General features: G+C 34.4%; 1 protein-coding gene across 2 annotated transcripts in view; it reads right to left on the bottom strand.

The window, feature by feature from the left end:
- LOC126886910 (pre-mRNA-processing factor 39) overlaps window positions 1-20,932 on the bottom strand; it is a 126,404-nt gene that overhangs the window by 53,340 nt on the left and 52,132 nt on the right. The window contains exons 3-6 of one of the 2 annotated variants that reach the window (XM_050654070.1): window positions 20,326-20,790; window positions 19,707-20,250; window positions 3,674-3,984; window positions 557-682 (exon numbers count right to left, since the gene is read on the bottom strand). In XM_050654070.1, coding sequence (XP_050510027.1) covers window positions 557-682; window positions 3,674-3,984; window positions 19,707-20,250; window positions 20,326-20,790 — 1,446 coding nt within the window. Of the gene's footprint in view, window positions 1-556; window positions 683-3,673; window positions 3,985-19,706; window positions 20,791-20,932 lie in introns of both variants that reach the window. The other variant, XM_050654069.1, reaches the window with a different exon arrangement.

The following is a 20,932-nucleotide window of genomic DNA, read 5'->3' as shown; positions in this document are numbered from 1 at the left end:
CTAGAACTACAGATGATGTGTATTAAAGTATTCCATCTTTGCTTAAACTTACTTCTTTTAATTTCAAAATAATTTGACCAACAGTACATTTAATACACATCAGCTGATAACGTGCGCTGAAAGAGATTGTGGTAAGTAATGTATCTCAAAGAAAAATATTGTACTTAATAAAACCTATTATTTTATGACGATTTTGTTTTCTTACATTTTAAATTCTGGGATAATAACCCCCTTCCATCGGTGTGGACGCCCTTACCAGCTCGAGCTATGCCAGGAATTTGCCAGGACGATTTGTCAAATCGCAGTAAACGACAGGATTCAATTTTATGTCATAATTTTAACATAAATGAAGATAATAATGATAGGGTGTAAAAACATTAACATCAACTTAAATATTTTGTACAAATAATAATATTACAATAACAATAAATATATTCTACTACTATTATATATTTTTTCAGCAGCTGCAACGACGCCGAGCTGTAGAAATTGCAAAATAATTATATGTAAGTAAAGCATTCCACGACAATTTTATATTTCAAGAGCACCTACTTACCTCTTCGCATTTCTTTTTATTTCCCTTTCTTTTTTCGTAATCAGCGTATTTTCGCCAATAACCGTAGCAATACGGATAATGAGATAGGAAAGCGTCATAAGCCTCTCTGGCAGCTTCCATGTCATTCTAAAACAGCGAATAGAGTCTGTTAAGCAACGGAATAAGTAGATGTCAATATCTTTTTATTAATTTTCATTATATTTTAATTATGAATCAATATTCATTGTTTTTATATTTCCATAAACACTTACGAATATCTCGTCTGTAGTAATAAATCTGCTCATATTGATCTGGCTTAAAATAAACGTGCCTGTCGTACATTCTTTTATAGAGGCTTTGAAACCGTTTTCTTGTGGCACGATTAATTTAAATAATGTATTTGTATGGGATTAAATCACAATTGATTGTAATAAAAATTACATTTTATGTCTGTTTTTGATGTTTCGGCTTTCACTCAGGAAATCATTTTCAAAAAAGATTATTTTAAAAACTAAGGAGTTATTTAACCTGAAAATTCTGTCGAATTCTGATTTCTTATGTTGGTCTATGGACATTAATAGTAAAGAAAAATCAATCATATTCGCCATGAAAAAAGAAAACAACTACCTTTTCTGGATATATTAATCACAAAGGAGGATACATGTTATGCCACAAAAGTATACAGAAAACCAATCCACACCAACAGATAGTTAAATTATCACTCAAACTACAACATAAATTTGAAAAAGGGAATTATCAAATCATTATATGAAAGCACATGTTACAAAGGTCTTAGGACCAAGTGCCAGCGGTTAATGAGTCCCGCCTGAACTAAGAAGAAAAAGAAAATGATGGATTCCAAAACACCTGTTCTAATGAAAATGCATTTCAGGAAGAAAAAAACACGGCAACAAAGGTTTTAACAAAAACATAATTATCTAATGTCATTTGAGGCACTCAGAGCAACAGTGGCCTAAACCACAGATTGACCATTTTTAGATTAATATATCAATAAAAGCATTAACATTAAATCTTCAGATTAACAGAGGTCGCCTATTTTTATATTTGGCAAAATGGCGCTACATAATTTGTAGCGTTTTTGGGTTAGGCCACTGTTGCTCTGAGTGCTTCATTTATAAACAAGGAATTCCACACGAATGAAGAAATAAAATAACATAATACCATAAACAATTCAGAAATGACCACAAGAATAGATTTGAAGATGACAACAATACCAATGTAAAGGACTGATCGGAAAATTTTAAAAAGAATAGGAAATACATACAACCTCACAACATTAAAAATAACCAATACACTGAGATTTAGTCTGTCCAAAACCAAACCAAACAGCACATAGGAGAGATTGAAGAACTGCACCTATAAAATACCATGTGAATGTAACAATTTTTATGTGGGAGAAACCGCAAGACCATTGAGTGTTAGGATAAACGAGCATAGGATAAACGAGCATGAATCATATGTCAAAGACTTGCAACAGATCCCAAATATGCAAAAATATACAACAATTATGCCAATATTATATGGGTACAGGTTTCATGGAGCTATTTTAAATTAAATGAGTTTTTAAACTCATTAACTCATACTCATTAAAACTCATTTACCTAATTTAAAATGGTACACCATTCAAACTGTACACATATTCAGCCCTGTGATGAATCACTCACTTTAAATATAACGTGAAGTTATCCTGTAGTTAAGTTATAATCGTCAAATTGGTGTGATGTATCATATTATTTAACTTAACTACTTGCGTTATTTCTTGACAGTTCTTGAGTTATCTGATATATCAACTGTCTTTTATAACGCGACGTTAAACCTCAAGTTATGAGATAAGTTAGTAGTTATGTAAGGATGTGGAAGGTTAGGTTTATCTTCTGACTTATTTTTAGATAGAAATCGAGTGAATATTCAACGGAGAACGCTGCTTCAGGTTGTCCTAGGATGTTTTGCGGCATTTTATTAATTTAATATCAAATATAAAGCAGTACAAAATTAAAAATATCAAAAACATAGACCTAAAATAACAATTAAAAGCACGAAGGTAATAATAAAATTAAAACAATAATTAAAAATGAAAAATAAAACTAATAATTTAATAATTAAGAAGAGAAGGGTAATACAATTTTAAAAAATACACAAAAATCAAATCAAGAGATATAAGTTGAAATTTATAAAAATAGGGATTTTAAGTACCTACTGTTCTTTCTATCCAGAGTTGCCAGATGAGATTTTATAAATCCCCCACTTAGAAATCAAAATTCCCTTAAATTGAAGCTCAAATCCCCCAAATTTAAAATTTTGCCGCATTTTAATAAATTAGTAGTCAAACAGTAAATTAAAATTATACTACTTATCAACGAGGGCCCTGGAAATAATTCATAGGTCCTCTCGTCTTTGATTATATTAATTTACCATGACCCATTAAAATCCTCCATAATCCCCCCCCCCTAATAATCGCACAACACTTTCTGCTTAGAAAAGTTTCCCTATACGCTTTCAAATTACCCCAAAATTGTGGAAAAATACCCCAATCTGGCAACCCTGTTTCTATATACTTTTTGATACACCACCGAACCCGAACAGCTGTTTGCTGTTCGGTCATCGGCGGTGGCCGACGAAGGGTAGCTCTTCTCATGATTAACTTTCTCGTTTCAACTTGTACTATTTCTACATAAGGTTCTCTTTGTTAGAGAAACCAATACGTGCAAATACTTACTTCTTTTTTTAACGTTTAAGAAATAACTCATCTCATAGCCGTGACGGATACGTCACGCGGAATTTACGTAAAAAGTTATCAAGACATGTCAAAGTTTATTTAACTTTAACGAAAATGTTAAAGATAACTTCGGTCATTCATCACAGGGCTGATTGGCATAATATTGATATATTTTCTGCCAGACAGCACCCTAATACTGGTTATTGTAATTTCAGCATTTAATTTAGCTGTACTGGAGATCTGAGTACGCATAATAAATTATAGTATGCGAAATCGGTCGTCCGTGGTAGAATAAATTAGTTGTAAGTCTTTTTATTTATTTCTCTTTACCTAAATTGATATGGACACACATAGGCAACATATTCAACATTGAAATATAAAAACATAAATAGGAAACTTACTTCTTGATCAACGTATTGTAATAAATATGTCCATCCAGTAAAATCAGTCGGATCATCATTAACGGCTTTCCAGTATTTATCAAGTTCTGGTAATTTCTTCGGTTTAGGTTTTTCTTCTTTGTCCTTTTCAGCCGAACTATCAAGAGATGGTTTTTTAGAAGGTGCCTCATTTTCGGATGTTGGGGATCCAGGATCGTAATCAGTGGCAAGCTTTCTCTTGTTACTTTCTTTTTTGGAATCATTTTTAACGGTGGGGAGCTCATCTTCGGAGACGACTTCAGTATCTGCAGGAAGCTCAGCTCTTTTGGGCCCTAAAAATAGTGATATTTCGATCTGTGAAAAGTACGGTATTGTTACATTTTTAGTATAATTATACCATTGAAAATATTTTTCTACTTTCCCAAAGAATTTTATATTAAACATCGAGAAATAGGAGTTGAATGTTTTCAGAATTTTATATTACAAATAATCTTTAAATAAACTAAAATTTAATTTAGGGCAAAAAACAACAAAAAACGAAGGAAACAAATAAAATAAATTTACCTCCATGAGTGGAAACGTGCGTTTCACTCGAACTTTCTCGTGCGCTACCGATCGCAAGGGACGAGAGTCGTACAAGACGAGAAGATTTATCAATCCTAGACGACCACTAAACGCCCCGTCTACTGAGCTCAACGCCACAACGAAGGAACTTGAGTGTTAGGGAGAGACCTACATGACTGGATTCGAGTCGACCACTTCGAGCGTTGACCCGTGTGCGGACGGTCTAACGGATTTCGTAAAGACCCTTTGGCCACAGCTGTTGTCCCGGAAACATTGATTCTGTGCACGACATGATTGAAGCAGATCGACATGTTACCTGTCAAGATTACCACCACTATCATGCATCGCTGGGCATAGGCATGAGTCAGATACAAAGAATTTTGTATGACCATTTGACAGTATGCATGATGTGCCGTTGCTGGATTCCTCATAATTTGATTGCTGTCCATAAGAAGGCACGTGTCGATTAGCGCCGCGCTACACTCAAACAATTTAACGGAGGCAGATGATGAAGCATTGGATATATTGTTATGAGCCCGAAACGAAAAACCCATTAACGGCATGTGTGTTTCAAGATGTGCCACAGGAAACAAAAGAAGTCCGCGTTCGCAAGTAAATGGTGGCGAGTTTAAAAAAAAAACGACATGTCATTATTGAATAGTATACAACCATTTTTTTTTTAGCACTGATCAGCAACCATAATCGTCGCATCGAATTCTCTTTCATCAGGGCAATTCCAGCTATCACACAGCTTGTACAGCATTCTAATATTTGAAGTAGAAGATAAGACACTTCAGGGCACTTTGACCTTTGAACCCTAGCGATACAACATCGCGCGTGACTACAGCAGAACGCGTGACTCCGGCGTGGGTGACGTCAGTGGAGTAACTTGTCGGGACTTGTCGGGTGACGTCAGTGGGGTAACTTGTCAGGACTTGGTGGGTGACGTCATTGGGGAGCTTGTCGGGTGACGTTAGTGGGCCACAACTCCGATTAATTATTTTAATTATTTTTAATCATATTTTAAGTCATTATAATAGTCAAGTATGTCAATAACCATTAATATTAAACAAAAAATTTTTCCTTAGGAAGGAATTGAACCAAGTACTAACACGACAGTAACTAGATACACATTCCGCGAACCCACGCAAACGCTTGCTAGACACTGGTAATATAAGGTATAAAAAAAAAACAAATAGATAGGTAAAAATTGTAAAGAAAATTACTACATACGTAAATGTATTATAAAATTAATATATTCCTAAATTTTAGAAGAAACATTCGTAAATAGGTACATTTACACAAAACACAAAAGCATGTAGGTACCTACACATAGGTATTACTGTATATGCAGAAGGAGCAGCTGCTATAACAGGACAAAGGGATATCTTCTAAGCAGCTCAATGTACATGCAAGATATCGCTTGAAAACTTATTGCGAATAGATGAAAAATCAAACACATCATACCGCAGGTCATCCTCACATTATGACCAAACCACCGAACGTGTCTAAGTATAGGTACCTACAAGGCTCTCGTCTCTCACACAGATACACACAGATGACCTACAATATTCCTATGTAATTATGGGTATTAACCAGCGAATTCTTACAGTATGACCAAACCAACAAACATCCACTATAATATTAAAAGGCAATATACAATATTCTTTTTGTGATTTAATTAATGAGCATGAACCAGTCTTACAGTATGGCCAAACAATAAAAACGTATCTTACTCGATAAGGATATCAGCTGAACGATCAGTGCTCAACATGGATCTTATATGAACGATCACTACTATACATAGGTCTCCATTGAACGCGCACCACTATTATTCTGTATATGCCTATCATTTGTATGAAAATTACTGAAGTATTGTGAGCTGCATACTCTATTTTATCTACGGCAAGTGTGTAATATTATGTTTTTACGGGTTGATATTGAACATCTTCGATAAGAAAGATATGTTGGTCATAGACGGTTCTTCGATAGCCATCAGGCAACAATTTCCCCTGATCATGTTTATAAAACATACGGAATGCACTGTATATACTAACCCAAGCTGACAACATACTTTGCAGATATGGATCACGATCAGCTTATAGGTTTATGTACGATTCCCTTCGTAAAGGTACATAGGCGTGCATCCGCGTGGGATAAAAGTCGACCGTCCTTTTTATACTCCGAATAAGAGGACCATCAAATATTCAAAGTTAAAATGTGTCATGGCGAGAAAATAAAATTATATACAGTTTATGTGCGTAAAATATAAACGGTAATACAGGGTAATAACGAAAAAAATATGTTAATGTACAAAAACGATATCCAACAGTATTGTCGTAAAGAAAAGGGATGTCGTAAAGGTCTTAACGTTAAATCATCTAAATAGCTTAATTTAGCGAGACAAATGATACATCGATGTTAGCATATACATGACAGTCGACTGTCATGTAAATGACACGTACAGTGCTGCACGACAATTTTAAAACATTGATTTGACAGACCAATACTTGACGGCTGCGGCAAAGAAGTTGACATGACAAACAAAAAGAAAAAGAATTTACAGCAACATGACAAACGAAAAGGAGAAGAAGAAGTGACAAACGAAAAGAAGAAGTGACAAATCGAAAAGAAGATGAAGAAGAATTGACAAACCGTAAAAAAGAAGAAGAATTGGCAGTTAATATTGAACGTTGACAGACCGCAAAGAAGAAGAAGAAGTATACGTGACAAACGAAAAAAAGAAGAAATGACAATGGCTCAGCACAATGAAGAAGTGACAAATCGAAAAAAGAAGAAGAAGAATTGACAGAAACATGACAAACGAAAAGAAGAAGAAGGCTTGACAAACGAAAAGAAGAAGAAGGCTCAACACAATGAAGAATAATTTAAAAATCGAAAAGAAGAAGAATTGACAACATGATAAACGAAAAGAAGAAAAAGAATTGACGGCAACATGACAAACGTAAAGAAGAAGAAGAAGTGACAATAGCTCAACACAATGAAGAATAATTGACAAATCGAAAAGAAGAAGAAGAATTGATAACAACATAACAAACGAAACGAAGAAGAAGAAGAAGAACTGACAGACCGAAAAGAAGAAGTGACAATGGCTCGACACAAAAAAAAGAAGAAGAAATTAAATACGATTTAATTAATTATAAAAAGTTACATTTCACATCTAATACTAGTATTAAATAGAATTTCATTAGTCACACAAAACGAATGTGTCAGCGGTCGTAAGGCACATTCCTCATCTCATATTACACCTGTAACATTATATTGCAATAGTAAGAATGTAGGGCAATGACCGCAAAAAAGCAACGATTATATTTTTTGCAACATCGCCAGAAACACCTTGCAAATTTCAATAGCGGAAATTAAAACTGCAAATTCTAGAAATAATATTCACATGTCGTTTAATTTATGTCGCATTTAATCTGATGGTGCAAAATTAGCAAGAATGTATAATATGACAATGATGCATTAAAACCGCAAGTTCGAACAAAAAAGCATCGATTATATTTTTTAGTATACGATTTTCATCATTATGACATAACATTGTAGACGAACGAAACGAACAGGGAAATCAGTGTAGAGTGAGCACATCTTAAATAAGGTAAATGATTCTTATTTCTGCAATTCTTTTTTAGTAAATATGTAGTGATAAATATAATTTTATTTCTTTTAACATTTCCATTTAACATTTATTAAGATAATAGCATTTGATTTTTACGGTCTATTTCTAAATTCGGCGTTGCACCTATCCGCATATTGTTGATTGATTTTACGTTTTATTTAAAAAATTATAGCTTTTTATCCGTAATACTTCTTCTGTTTAGCAATATACTATCAACCACAGCTAATATTTATTTTTTAATAGCGTGATAATAATAATGTTGCATTTGTACACATCCCAGCGTATTTTTTTACTTTATAAAAATATATTGACAATCCTACTAATGCATTGGGTTAGTAAACAACACTATGCGTTTTTTATTATTTTTATTTAAATTATTTCATACGAGTACATTGTTAAAGTTAGTAATAATTAAAAAACTAGCCAATTTATTTTAACATTTTCATCCATGGATCTAACGGAATAACGGTTAAATGAAGGTGTCTCGTATTCTATGTCTGTGCGCTATTTAAATTGTTGGCAGATTATTCATTACTATTACGACGTTTTTTCTAATTTTTCTATGCATTTTCAAAACGACTTCGACGACGTGTTTGCTCATTTTTAAACAAAGGTTTGATGGTTTTATTACATTTATCCCGGAATGCTTGATATGTCAAATATCCTGGAGAAACTCTATGAATACCTGTGACCTCTTATATTTTTTAAAGTTGAGGCTGTCCTTTGTCGTGAAGTCTTGAGGATTCTTATAAAATAGTAAATTGTTTAGCCCACAAGTAGTTTTGTGCTTATTATCGTTAATCAGTACATTTTTAGGAGCAAATTTGATGTTTTTTGCCCATTATCCTTTTATCAGTTTTCCAAACACACTGTGGACCTTAAGCTCTATCAATATCTGGGAATAATACCAATATTTTAGAAGGTGTACATCTTCTTCTTCATCTGTGCTCTCATCACCCTTCCATTTTTATATCTTCACCGCTTTTACGCATAAACATTCCTTTTTTCATCGTAAATTTTATTTAATGAGATAGAAGTTCTTTTTCATCAGCTTGCATTTTCCGAGAACTTTGTACTTTTCTCTCACTATTGCCGCACGTTTGTTTACCTGAACCGCTCTACTGAAGACATGTTAACAAATGAATTCTCACATGAATGACTTTGAATCTTTGTATATTTATACTTCTGTGCCCTTCTGTTAGTGTGTCTCTGATGACGTCTGAACGTCTCAGGTAATCTTTGTGGTCGTCTGTGCCTTTTGTTAGCGTGTCTCTGATGACGTCTGTACGTCTCTGGTACACTTCTATGGTCGTCTGTGCCTTTTGTTAGCGTGTCTCTGATGACGTCTGTACGTCTCTGGTACACTTCTACGGTCGTCTGTGCCTTCTGTTAGCGTGTCTCTGATCACGTCATATTTAACGCCAAATGTCATGTCCTGTGTCAAACGACACGTCCTGCGTCGAATGTAACGTCATTCACGTCACGTCTTTCACGTCATATTTCACGACAAATGTCAAGTCATTAACGTAACGTCATTCACGTCACATCATTCACGTCACGTCACAAACGTCACTCACGTCACGTCATTCGCGTCACATCATTCACGTCACGTCACTCATGTCACGTCATACACGTCAGGTCATTCACGTCACGTCATTCACGTCACGTTATTCACGTCACGCCAAATGTCAAGTCCTGCGTCAAACGAAACGTCCTACGTCGAATGTAACGTCATTCACGTCACGTCTTTCACGTCATATTTCACGACAAATGTCAAGTCATTCACGTAACGTCATTCACGTCACATCATTCACGTCACATTATTCACGTCACGTCACACACGTCTCATCATTCACGTCACGTCATTCACGTCACGTCATACACGTCACGTCATTCACGTAACGTCATTCACGTCACGTCCTTCACGTCACATCATTCACGTCACATCATTCATGTCACGCCAAATGTTAACGTCCTGCGTCAAACGAAACGTCCTGCGTCGAATGTAACGTCATTTACGTCAAGTGTTCTGGCGCATCCCCTAAATCGCAACCCTTAAATATTAATAAATGCCAAACGGCTCAGAGGGTAACAGAGGGTATCTGATGACGTCTCTGGTACGCCTCTGCTACCCTCTGAGCGTGTATCTGATGACGTCTCTGGCCAGAGACGTACCAGAGACGTCATCAGATACACGCTCAGAGGGTAGCAGAGGCGTACCAGAGACGTCATCAGATACCCTCTGTTACCCTCTGAGCCGTTTGGCATTTATTAATATTTAAGGGTTGCGATTTAGGGGATGCGCCAGAACACTTGACGTAAATGACGTTACATTCGACGCAGGACGTTTCGTTTGACGCAGGACGTTAACATTTGGCGTGACATGAATGATGTGACGTGAATGATGTGACGTGAAGGACGTGACGTGTATGACGTTACGTGAATGACGTGACGTGTATGACGTGACGTGTATGACGTGACGTGTATGACGTGACGTGAATGACGTGACGCGAATGACGTGACGTGAGTGACGTGAATGATGTGACGTGTGTGACGTGACGTGAATGATGTGACGTGAATGACGTTACGTGAATGACTTGACATTTGTCGTGAAATATGACGTGAAAGACGTGACGTGAATGACGTTACATTCGACGTAGGACGTTTCGTTTGACGCAGGACTTGACATTTGGCGTGACGTGAATGATGTGACGTGAATGATGTGACGTGAATAACGTGACGTGAATGACGTTACGTGAATGACCTGACGTGTATGACGTGACGTGTATGACGTGACATGAGTGACGTGACGTGAATGATGTGACGCGAATGACGTGACATGAATGACGTGACGTGAGTGACGTTTGTGACGTGACGTGAATGATGTGACGTGAATGACGTTACGTTAATGACTTGACATTTGTCGTGAAATATGACGTGAAAGACGTGACGTGAATGACGTTACATTCGACGCAGGACGTGTCGTTTGACACAGGACATGACATTTGGCGTTAAATATGACGTGATCAGAGACACGCTAACAGAAGGCACAGACGACCGTAGAAGTGTACCAGAGACGTACAGACGTCATCAGAGACACGCTAACAAAAGGCACAGACGACCATAGAAGTGTACCAGAGACGTACAGACGTCATCAGAGACACGCTAACAAAAGGCACAGACGACCACAAAGATTACCTGAGACGTTCAGACGTCATCAGAGACACACTAACAGAAGGGCACAGAAGTATAAATATACAAAGATTCAAAGTCATTCATGTGAGAATTCATTTGTTAACATGTCTTCAGTAGAGCGGTTCAGGTAAACAAACGTGCGGCAATAGTGAGAGAAAAGTACAAAGTTCTCGGAAAATGCAAGCTGATGAAAAAGAACTTCTATCTCATTAAATAAAATTTACGATGAAAAAAGGAATGTTTATGCGTAAAAGCGGTGAAGATATAAAAATGGAAGGGTGATGAGAGCACAGATGAAGAAGAAGATGTACACCTTCTAAAATATTGGTATTATTCCCAGATATTGATAGAGCTTAAGGTCCACAGTGTGTTTGGAAAACTGATAAAAGGATAATGGGCAAAAAACATCAAATTTGCTCCTAAAAATGTACTGATTAACGATAACAAGCACAAAACTACTTGTGGGCTAAACAATTTACTATTTTATAAGAATCCTCAAGACATCACGACAAAGGACAGCCTCAACTTTAAAAAATATAAGAGGTCACAGGTATTCATAGAGTTTCTCCAGGATATTTGACATATCAAGCATTCCGGGATAAATGTAATAAAACAATCAAACCTTTGTTTAAAAATGAGCAAACACGTCGTCGAAGTCGTTTTGAAAATGCATAGAAAAATTAGAAAAAACGTCGTAATAGTAATGAATAATCTGCCAACAATTTAAATAGCGCACAGACATAGAATACGAGACACCTTCATTTAACCGTTATTCCGTTAGATCCATGGATGAAAATGTTAAAATAAATTGGCTAGTTTTTTAATTATTACTAACTTTAACAATGTACTCGTATGAAATAATTTAAATAAAAATAATAAAAAACGCATAGTGTTGTTTACTAACCCAATGCATTAGTAGGATTGTCAATATATTTTTATAAAGTAAAAAAATACGCTGGGATGTGTACAAATGCAACATTATTATTATCACGCTATTAAAAAATAAATATTAGCTGTGGTTGATAGTATATTGCTAAACAGAAGAAGTATTACGGATAAAAAGCTATAATTTTTTAAATAAAACGTAAAATCGATCAAAAATATAAGGACAAATGAAACATACAATTTATAAAAAAAAACAACACATAAAAATACATTTAGATTAAATTAGAAACAAAAAATAAACCATAAAATAAAATATTATTATCCTTTTGTGGATAGCAACAACCTCTCTCATTTATTTGCATAACAAGGAAACGATAAAAGAAGGAGTACTTTAGAAATGTGTCATTAAAGCTATTATTTTTTAAATAAAACGTAAAATCAATCAACAATATGCGGATAGGTGCAACGCCGAATTTAGAAATAGACCGTAAAAATCAAATGCTATTATCTTAATAAATGTTAAATGGAAATGTTAAAAGAAATAAAATTATATTTATCACTACATATTTACTAAAAAAGAATTGCAGAAATAAGAATCATTTACCTTATTTAAGATGTGCTCACTCTACACTGATTTCCCTGTTCGTTTCGTTCGTCTACAATGTTATGTCATAATGATGAAAATCGTATACTAAAAAATATAATCGATGCTTTTTTGTTCGAACTTGCGGTTTTAATGCATCATTGTCATATTATACATTCTTGCTAATTTTGCACCATCAGATTAAATGCGACATAAATTAAACGACATGTGAATATTATTTCTAGAATTTGCAGTTTTAATTTCCGCTATTGAAATTTGCAAGGTGTTTCTGGCGATGTTGCAAAAAATATAATCGTTGCTTTTTTGCGGTCATTGCCCTACATTCTTACTATTGCAATATAATGTTACAGGTGTAATATGAGATGAGGAATGTGCCTTACGACCGCTGACACATTCGTTTTGTGTGACTAATGAAATTCTATTTAATACTAGTATTAGATGTGAAATGTAACTTTTTATAATTAATTAAATCGTATTTAATTTCTTCTTCTTTTTTTTGTGTCGAGCCATTGTCACTTCTTCTTCTTTTCGGTCTGTCAGTTCTTCTTCTTCTTCTTCGTTTCGTTTGTTATGTTGTTATCAATTCTTCTTCTTCTTTTCGATTTGTCAATTATTCTTCATTGTGTTGAGCTATTGTCACTTCTTCTTCTTCTTTACGTTTGTCATGTTGCCGTCAATTCATTTTCTTCTTTTCGTTTATCATGTTGTCAATTCTTCTTCTTTTCGATTTTTAAATTATTCTTCATTGTGTTGAGCCTTCTTCTTCTTTTCGTTTGTCAAGCCTTCTTCTTCTTTTCGTTTGTCATGTTTCTGTCAATTCTTCTTCTTCTTTTTTCGATTTGTCACTTCTTCATTGTGCTGAGCCATTGTCATTTCTTCTTTTTTTCGTTTGTCACGTATACTTCTTCTTCTTCTTTGCGGTCTGTCAACGTTCAATATTAACTGCCAATTCTTCTTCTTTTTTACGGTTTGTCAATTCTTCTTCATCTTCTTTTCGATTTGTCACTTCTTCTTTTCGTTTGTCACTTCTTCTTCTCCTTTTCGTTTGTCATGTTGCTGTAAATTCTTTTTCTTTTTGTTTGTCATGTCAACTTCTTTGCCGCAGCCGTCAAGTATTGGTCTGTCAAATCAATGTTTTAAAATTGTCGTGCAGCACTGTACGTGTCATTTACATGACAGTCGACTGTCATGTATATGCTAACATCGATGTATCATTTGTCTCGCTAAATTAAGCTATTTAGATGATTTAACGTTAAGACCTTTACGACATCCCTTTTCTTTACGACAATACTGTTGGATATCGTTTTTGTACATTAACATATTTTTTTCGTTATTACCCTGTATTACCGTTTATATTTTACGCACATAAACTGTATATAATTTTATTTTCTCGCCATGACACATTTTAACTTTGAATATTTGATGGTCCTCTTATTCGGAGTATAAAAAGGACGGTCGACTTTTATCCCACGCGGATGCACGCCTATGTACCTTTACGAAGGGAATCGTACATAAACCTATAAGCTGATCGTGATCCATATCTGCAAAGTATGTTGTCAGCTTGGGTTAGTATATACAGTGCATTCCGTATGTTTTATAAACATGATCAGGGGAAATTGTTGCCTGATGGCTATCGAAGAACCGTCTATGACCAACATATCTTTCTTATCGAAGATGTTCAATATCAACCCGTAAAAACATAATATTACACACTTGCCGTAGATAAAATAGAGTATGCAGCTCACAATACTTCAGTAATTTTCATACAAATGATAGGCATATACAGAATAATAGTGGTGCGCGTTCAATGGAGACCTATGTATAGTAGTGATCGTTCATATAAGATCCATGTTAAGCACTGATCGTTCAGCTGATATCCTTATCGAGTAAGATACGTTTTTATTGTTTGGCCATACTGTAAGACTGGTTCATGCTCATTAATTAAATCACAAAAAGAATATTGTATATTGCCTTTTAATATTATAGTGGATGTTTGTTGGTTTGGTCATACTGTAAGAATTCGCTGGTTAATACCCATAATTACATAGGAATATTGTAGGTCATCTGTGTGTATCTGTGTGAGAGACGAGAGCCTTGTAGGTACCTATACTTAGACACGTTCGGTGGTTTGGTCATAATGTGAGGATGACCTGCGGTATGATGTGTTTGATTTTTCATCTATTCGCAATAAGTTTTCAAGCGATATCTTGCATGTACATTGAGCTGCTTAGAAGATATCCCTTTGTCCTGTTATAGCAGCTGCTCCTTCTGCATATACAGTAATACCTATGTGTAGGTACCTACATGCTTTTGTGTTTTGTGTAAATGTACCTATTTACGAATGTTTCTTCTAAAATTTAGGAATATATTAATTTTATAATACATTTAAGTATGTAGTAATTTTCTTTACAATTTTTACCTATCTATTTGTTTTTTTTTTATACCAGTGTCTAGCAAGCGTTTGCGTGGGTTCGCGGAATGTGTATCTAGTTACTGTCGTGTTAGTACTTGGTTCAATTCCTTCCTAAGGAAAAATTTTTTGTTTAATATTAATGGCTATTGACATACTTGACTATTATAATGACTTAAAATATGATTAAAAATAATTAAAATAATTAATCGGAGTTGTGGCCCACTAACGTCACCCGACAAGCTCCCCAATGACGTCACCCACCAAGTCCTGACAAGTTACCCCACTGACGTCACCCGACAAGTCCCGACAAGTTACTCCACTGACGTCACCCACGCCGGAGTCACGCGTTCTGCTGTAGTCACGCGCGATGTTGTATCGCTAGGGTTCAAAGGTCAAAGTGCCCTGAAGTGTCTTATCTTCTACTATTTGAAAGCGAATTTGTTTAGCTATCCTGTATACGGTCCTAACTTGACACCGTGTGATTTCTTTGCGTTCCCGCGAATTAAAAACAAACGACACGGTAAACGTTTTAATATGCCAGATGAAGCGATCGATCCGCACTAAAATCTCATTTCTGAGATACCCATTTTGGACTGGCATAAAACAATAAAGTTGATTATTCCCAAAAATATGTTGTCCCCCTATTATTTGTGCAAAACTTTTAGTGTCTTGCCTTGTAATACAGGAATCTTAAAAAGCTTTTTAGTCCATTCACTAACAGTAAAATATTGCAAAACCTCTAAATTTTAAAGAACCGCTTGTATTGACATGACATTTGGCGTACACATAGCTAACATGTCAAAGAAAAGAAGTGATATTGTGCCGATGTGTGCTTTTGTCCTGGGGTGAAAGCAAATTTTGGGGGTGGAAGCAAATTTTGTTTTATAGCGGTTTTTCACTAAATTAATACTTTTCAAGCTATTTGCGAGTGAATATGTTCATTTTTAAACTACTTTTTTAGACGCTCTTTCGCAAATAGCTCAAAAAGTAAGTATTTTATCGAAAAAAATAAACTTAGCAAAAATACTGATTACCAAAAATTAAAAAAGTGGTGTATGTGTGAGGTCTCTAGACCTAGTAGAAGCAAAGTTAATGAAAAATAGGTTAGAAGCAGAGTTGTAGCAAATCGCTTCGTGCTTCATTTTTTGGTTATTTCACGTTGAAATATTCGATTTGGAATTTGACGAATATGAACGTATTTTTCATTAGCTACAACTATGTTCCTACTGCGTCTAGAGACCTCGTACAAACACCATTTTTTTCACTTTGTTTTATATGATATATTTTTGCCAAGAATGTTTTTTCGATGGAACGGGAAATCTTCGATAGAACGGGAAAAGACGATGAGGAAATAAAGAAAAGGGTAACACAAGCTAGAAGAACAATTGGCTGCCTAAATGGAATACTTTGGAGCTCCGAAATAGGAATACAGCGAAAATACAATATCTATGAAACACTTATTAAAAGCAGCCTACTTTACGGAGCAGAAACTTGGAGAATAACCGAGAACAACAGGAAAAAGTTAGAAGCTGTAGAAATGGATGTGTTTAGAAGATCGTTAGGTATATCCCGTAGGGAAAGAGTTCGAAATGAGGAAGTAAGACGACGAATTGGAATAGATGGTTACTTAACAACAGACATTGGGAGGAAACAGTTGATTTGGTATGGTCATGTTCAAAGAATGGAAGACACAAGATTGTCCAAAAAGATCATGCAGTGGGTACCACCAAACCGCAAAAAACGAGGAAGACCCAAAAAGACATGGAAAGAAGGGATAACCAAAGCAATGAGTGCAAGGGATCTTCGAGATGGCCAATGGGATGATAGAAGGACGTGGAAGTTAGGCATCGGACAACGTCAAAAGACGTTCTAAAACCGATACATACATACATGTTTTTTCGATTAAATGCTTACTTTTTTAGTTATTTGCGAAAAACCGTCCAAAAACTTGTTCTTTGTTGTTGAAAAATGAACACATTCACTCGCAAATAACTCGAAAAATATTGAGTTGTGAAAAACTCTATAGAATAAAAGTTGCTTAGAATTAGTCAGTTTATCGAATTCCGGACTTATTTTGAACGTAGGTTTTTTCACTCCCCGAGAAGGGGTGAAACTCACCCCTGGACAAAAACACACATCGACACAATATCACTTTTTCTCTATGACATGTTAGCTATGTATGCTATAAATGTATGTTAGCTATATACCGGGTGGTGAATTGGAAAGCGGGCCATAGGAAACTCAATGTAAAATTCTAAACTGTTGAATTCCTGCTTCCCTAATTATTTTACATCAAAAGTCATAAGAAACTATTTGTAGAGAATTGAAATCTGTATTGAAAACAACTGTTAATATTGTTCTACGAACAATAATTATTCAAAATTTTGTAAAAATATAATACATTTTTCAGAGTAATACGCCAAAGTTAGGCCACACGCAATACCATAATGTGTATAAGGTTGCATTTGTTGACAATAAATTTATTATATTAACAATTTGAACTGTCAATTTTTTTATTTATTTTATCACTTACTGTTTAAAACACAATAAAGTTGATAAGATACCTTTAGTTAAGGAGAAGTATTAATAATAAAGATATCTTCTTCAGTCAATAATGTGCTCACTGTCAGTTAAATAATAACGTGTGGCCTAACATGCCCACACATACCTACTGCGGTAAATACATTATATTTTTCAAAATTTTGGAATGTGTTTAAATCGTAGAACAATTGTAACTTCTGTTTCTAATACAGATTTCAATCCTCTACAAATAACTTCTCATGACTTTTGATGTAACATAATTAGGGAAGCAGAAATTCAACAGTTTAGAATTTTACATTGAGTATCCTATGGCCCGTTTTCCGATTCACCACCCTGTATAGGGTGAGGCAGATAACTGGCCTATTAGAAATATCTCAAGAACTAAAGGCAACAGAATCATGAAAATTGGAATAAAGGGGTTTTGAAGGATGATCCATTAAGTGAAAATATTTTCATGTCTTTGCAACTTCCGGTTATACCGGAAGTTGCTTATAACGGCCTCATAATAGCCTATTAGAAATATCTCGAGAACTAAAGGCAACAGAATCATGAAAATTGGAATAAAGGGGTTTTGAAGGATGAACTATTAAATGAAAATATTTTCATGTCTTTGCAACTTCCGGTTATACCGGAAGTATAACTTCGTTTTTGTAAATGGGACACCCTGTATATTTTTACATTTTTGGATTCTCTTCGATGTCTTCTTTCTTAAAATATGAGGTTTTGTAATATTATACAGGGTATTTTAAAAGATAATTACGTTTTTTTATTAATTTCGTAGCAACATCCACACCCTGTAGAATTGTAGTAGTTTGACATCTAAAACTCTACTTACGTTTAAATGATTTTTAATATACTCTACTATTGTTAAGAATCATTAGTATAGCTAAACTTTTAATTTTAGTATACAGGGTTCGTCAAAACTCGGAATGAGTATTCTCTGAGTTTTCTTAAATGGAACACCCTGTATTTTTGTATTGTAATGAAATGATATTTTATAGTACTTTTTACTTCTTAAGCATTCCCTATACCTAACTGCTTTAATTTGTGAGTTATTGGTGATTCAAGCTAAACATTAATTGCAACAAAAAATACGTAAAATTTTATTAGGTTGGCCGTGAAAATACTTAATCCCAATAATTGGGATTTTCCCAGTAATTTTCGTTGTTTTCCTCGTAATACGAGAGATGTCGCTGATTTGCGACTCAAAAGGTGGGTTCATTGCATCGCGATGTTTTGCCTTAAAAGAGGCAGAATGTTTATATTCCCTTCAGAGTTGTGACTGCATAATCTTCACTGATGATGCATAAGGATGCTGAAATAGTTGCTATATGGAGATGGTAGTCCAACTCTGAATCGAATATAAACAAAACCTGCCTTGAACCCTTTTTAACTTAATCCCAAATAATTTTTCAGAAATAAATACATAATAATCCAGACTGGTCCTTAAAATTACCAATAATGGTTTAGCTATCAAAATACCTACGTAGTTAAGATTGTTGGTGCGATTAACAATTAAGCACAAATTAAAGCAGTTAGGTATAGGGAATGCTTAAGAAATAAAAAAGTACCATAAAATATCATTTCATTACAATACTAAAATACAGGGTGTTCCATTTAAGAAAACTCAGAAAATACTCATTCCGAGTTTCGACCAACCCTGTATACTAAAATTAAAAATTTAGCTATACTAATGATTCTTAACAATAGTAGAGTATATTAAAAATCATTTGAACGTAAGTAGAGTATTAGATGTCAAACTACTACAATTCTACAGGGTGTTAATTTTGCTACGAAATTAATAAAACAACGTAATTATCTTTTAAAATACCCTGTATATTATTACAAAACCTCATATTTTAAGAAAGAAGACATCGAAGAGAATCCAAAAATGTAAAAATATACAGGGTGTCCCATTTAAAAAAACGAAGTTATAAGCAACTTCCGGTATAACCGTAAGTTGAAAAGAGATGAAAATATTTTCATTTAATAGATCATCCTTCAAAACCCCTTTATTCAAATTTTCATGATTCTGTTGCCTTTAGTTCTCGATATATTTCTAATAGGCCCTTTATTTGCCTCACCCTGTATATTTGACATTTATGCCAAATTTAATGTCAATCCAAGGGGTTCTATAAAATTTGGAACAAAAACTGTGATTCAATGGACTATTTGTTAGAGAAGACTGTACAGAATAAGAATAAAACCTTACCTGGAAGTTCTTCATCTGAAACTTCCTCAGCTTCTGGTACTTTTACAGCTTGAACAACAGGAAGCTCATCTTCGGATATATTTTCAGTATCTGGATCAGCTTTCTGCTTATCAAAAGTTTCCTTTTCTGTATCTTGTTTTCCTTCTGTATTTATAGCTTCTTTTTGTTCAACTTTTGTCAAATCACCTTTACTTTCTGCATCTCCAACTAATGATTCTTCATCGCCTTTTTTGTTTTGGTTTTCTGATTTTTCATCTTCCTTTTCGCTTTTATCTTCAGTTGTTACCTCTTTGATCTCTTTTTCTTCAACTTTATTTTCTTTTTCTTTAACTTCTTTTGATTCTTCACACTCCATTTCACTTTTTTCTGTTGTGTTCTCTTTTACTATCTCTTCTTCTTTTATTTCCTCTTTGTTTACTTTTTCTTCTACTTTGGCATCTGTATTTTCTTCTACTTTTGCATCTGTATTTTCTTCTACTTTTGCACCTGTATTTTCTAATTTTGCATCTGTATTTTCTTCTACTTTTGAATCTGTATTTTCTACATTTGCATCTTCTACTTTTGCATCTGTATTTTCTTCTACTTTTGAATCTGTATTTTCTACTTTTGCATCTTTTACTTTTGCATCTGTATTTTCTTTCACTTTTGCATCTGTTTCTTCTACTTTTGCCACATCTTGTTTTTTCTCTGTTTCTTCCTCCGTTTTTTCCTTAACGTCTTTACTTTCTTTCTCATTTTTTTCGCTTTCAGTTTTCAACTCTTCTTCTGAACATCCCTTATTAGTTTTGATGGCATCATTTTCTGATTCTTTCTCAACCTCTTTTTTATTGCTGTCAGTATCAGCTGGTTTTTCTTCAAGTTTTATTTTCTTTTCGGCTGGCTCTTCTACTTCTGGTTCAGAAACATTGGGTTTAGTGTCCAATTTTTCTGATGATTTTACCTTACTTTCGTCAGTTTGTTGGGAACTTACATTATCTTCTGTTTTCTTGATTTCAAGATCTCCATCAACCTCCATTTTTTCTGTATCTTCCGTTTTATTATTTTCTGTCTGCATCTCACAGAAAACTGTCACATCATTTAATATCTAAAAATAAAATAAAATAAACTAATATTTTTAATATTCCTTACATATAGAATGAAAGTTCACCAGCTATCAAATTAATGACAGCAGTATTTAAACAATAAAAACATTGACTACAAGATTAAAATAGGGTACAATTTATAGC

The sequence above is a fragment of the Diabrotica virgifera genome, chromosome 6 (genome assembly GCF_917563875.1).
Source record: "Diabrotica virgifera virgifera chromosome 6, PGI_DIABVI_V3a".
Taxonomy (NCBI): Eukaryota; Metazoa; Arthropoda; class Insecta; order Coleoptera; family Chrysomelidae; genus Diabrotica; species Diabrotica virgifera.
The sequence above is the reverse complement of the archived record's forward strand: the minus strand, read 5'-3'. Positions and strand labels throughout refer to the sequence as shown.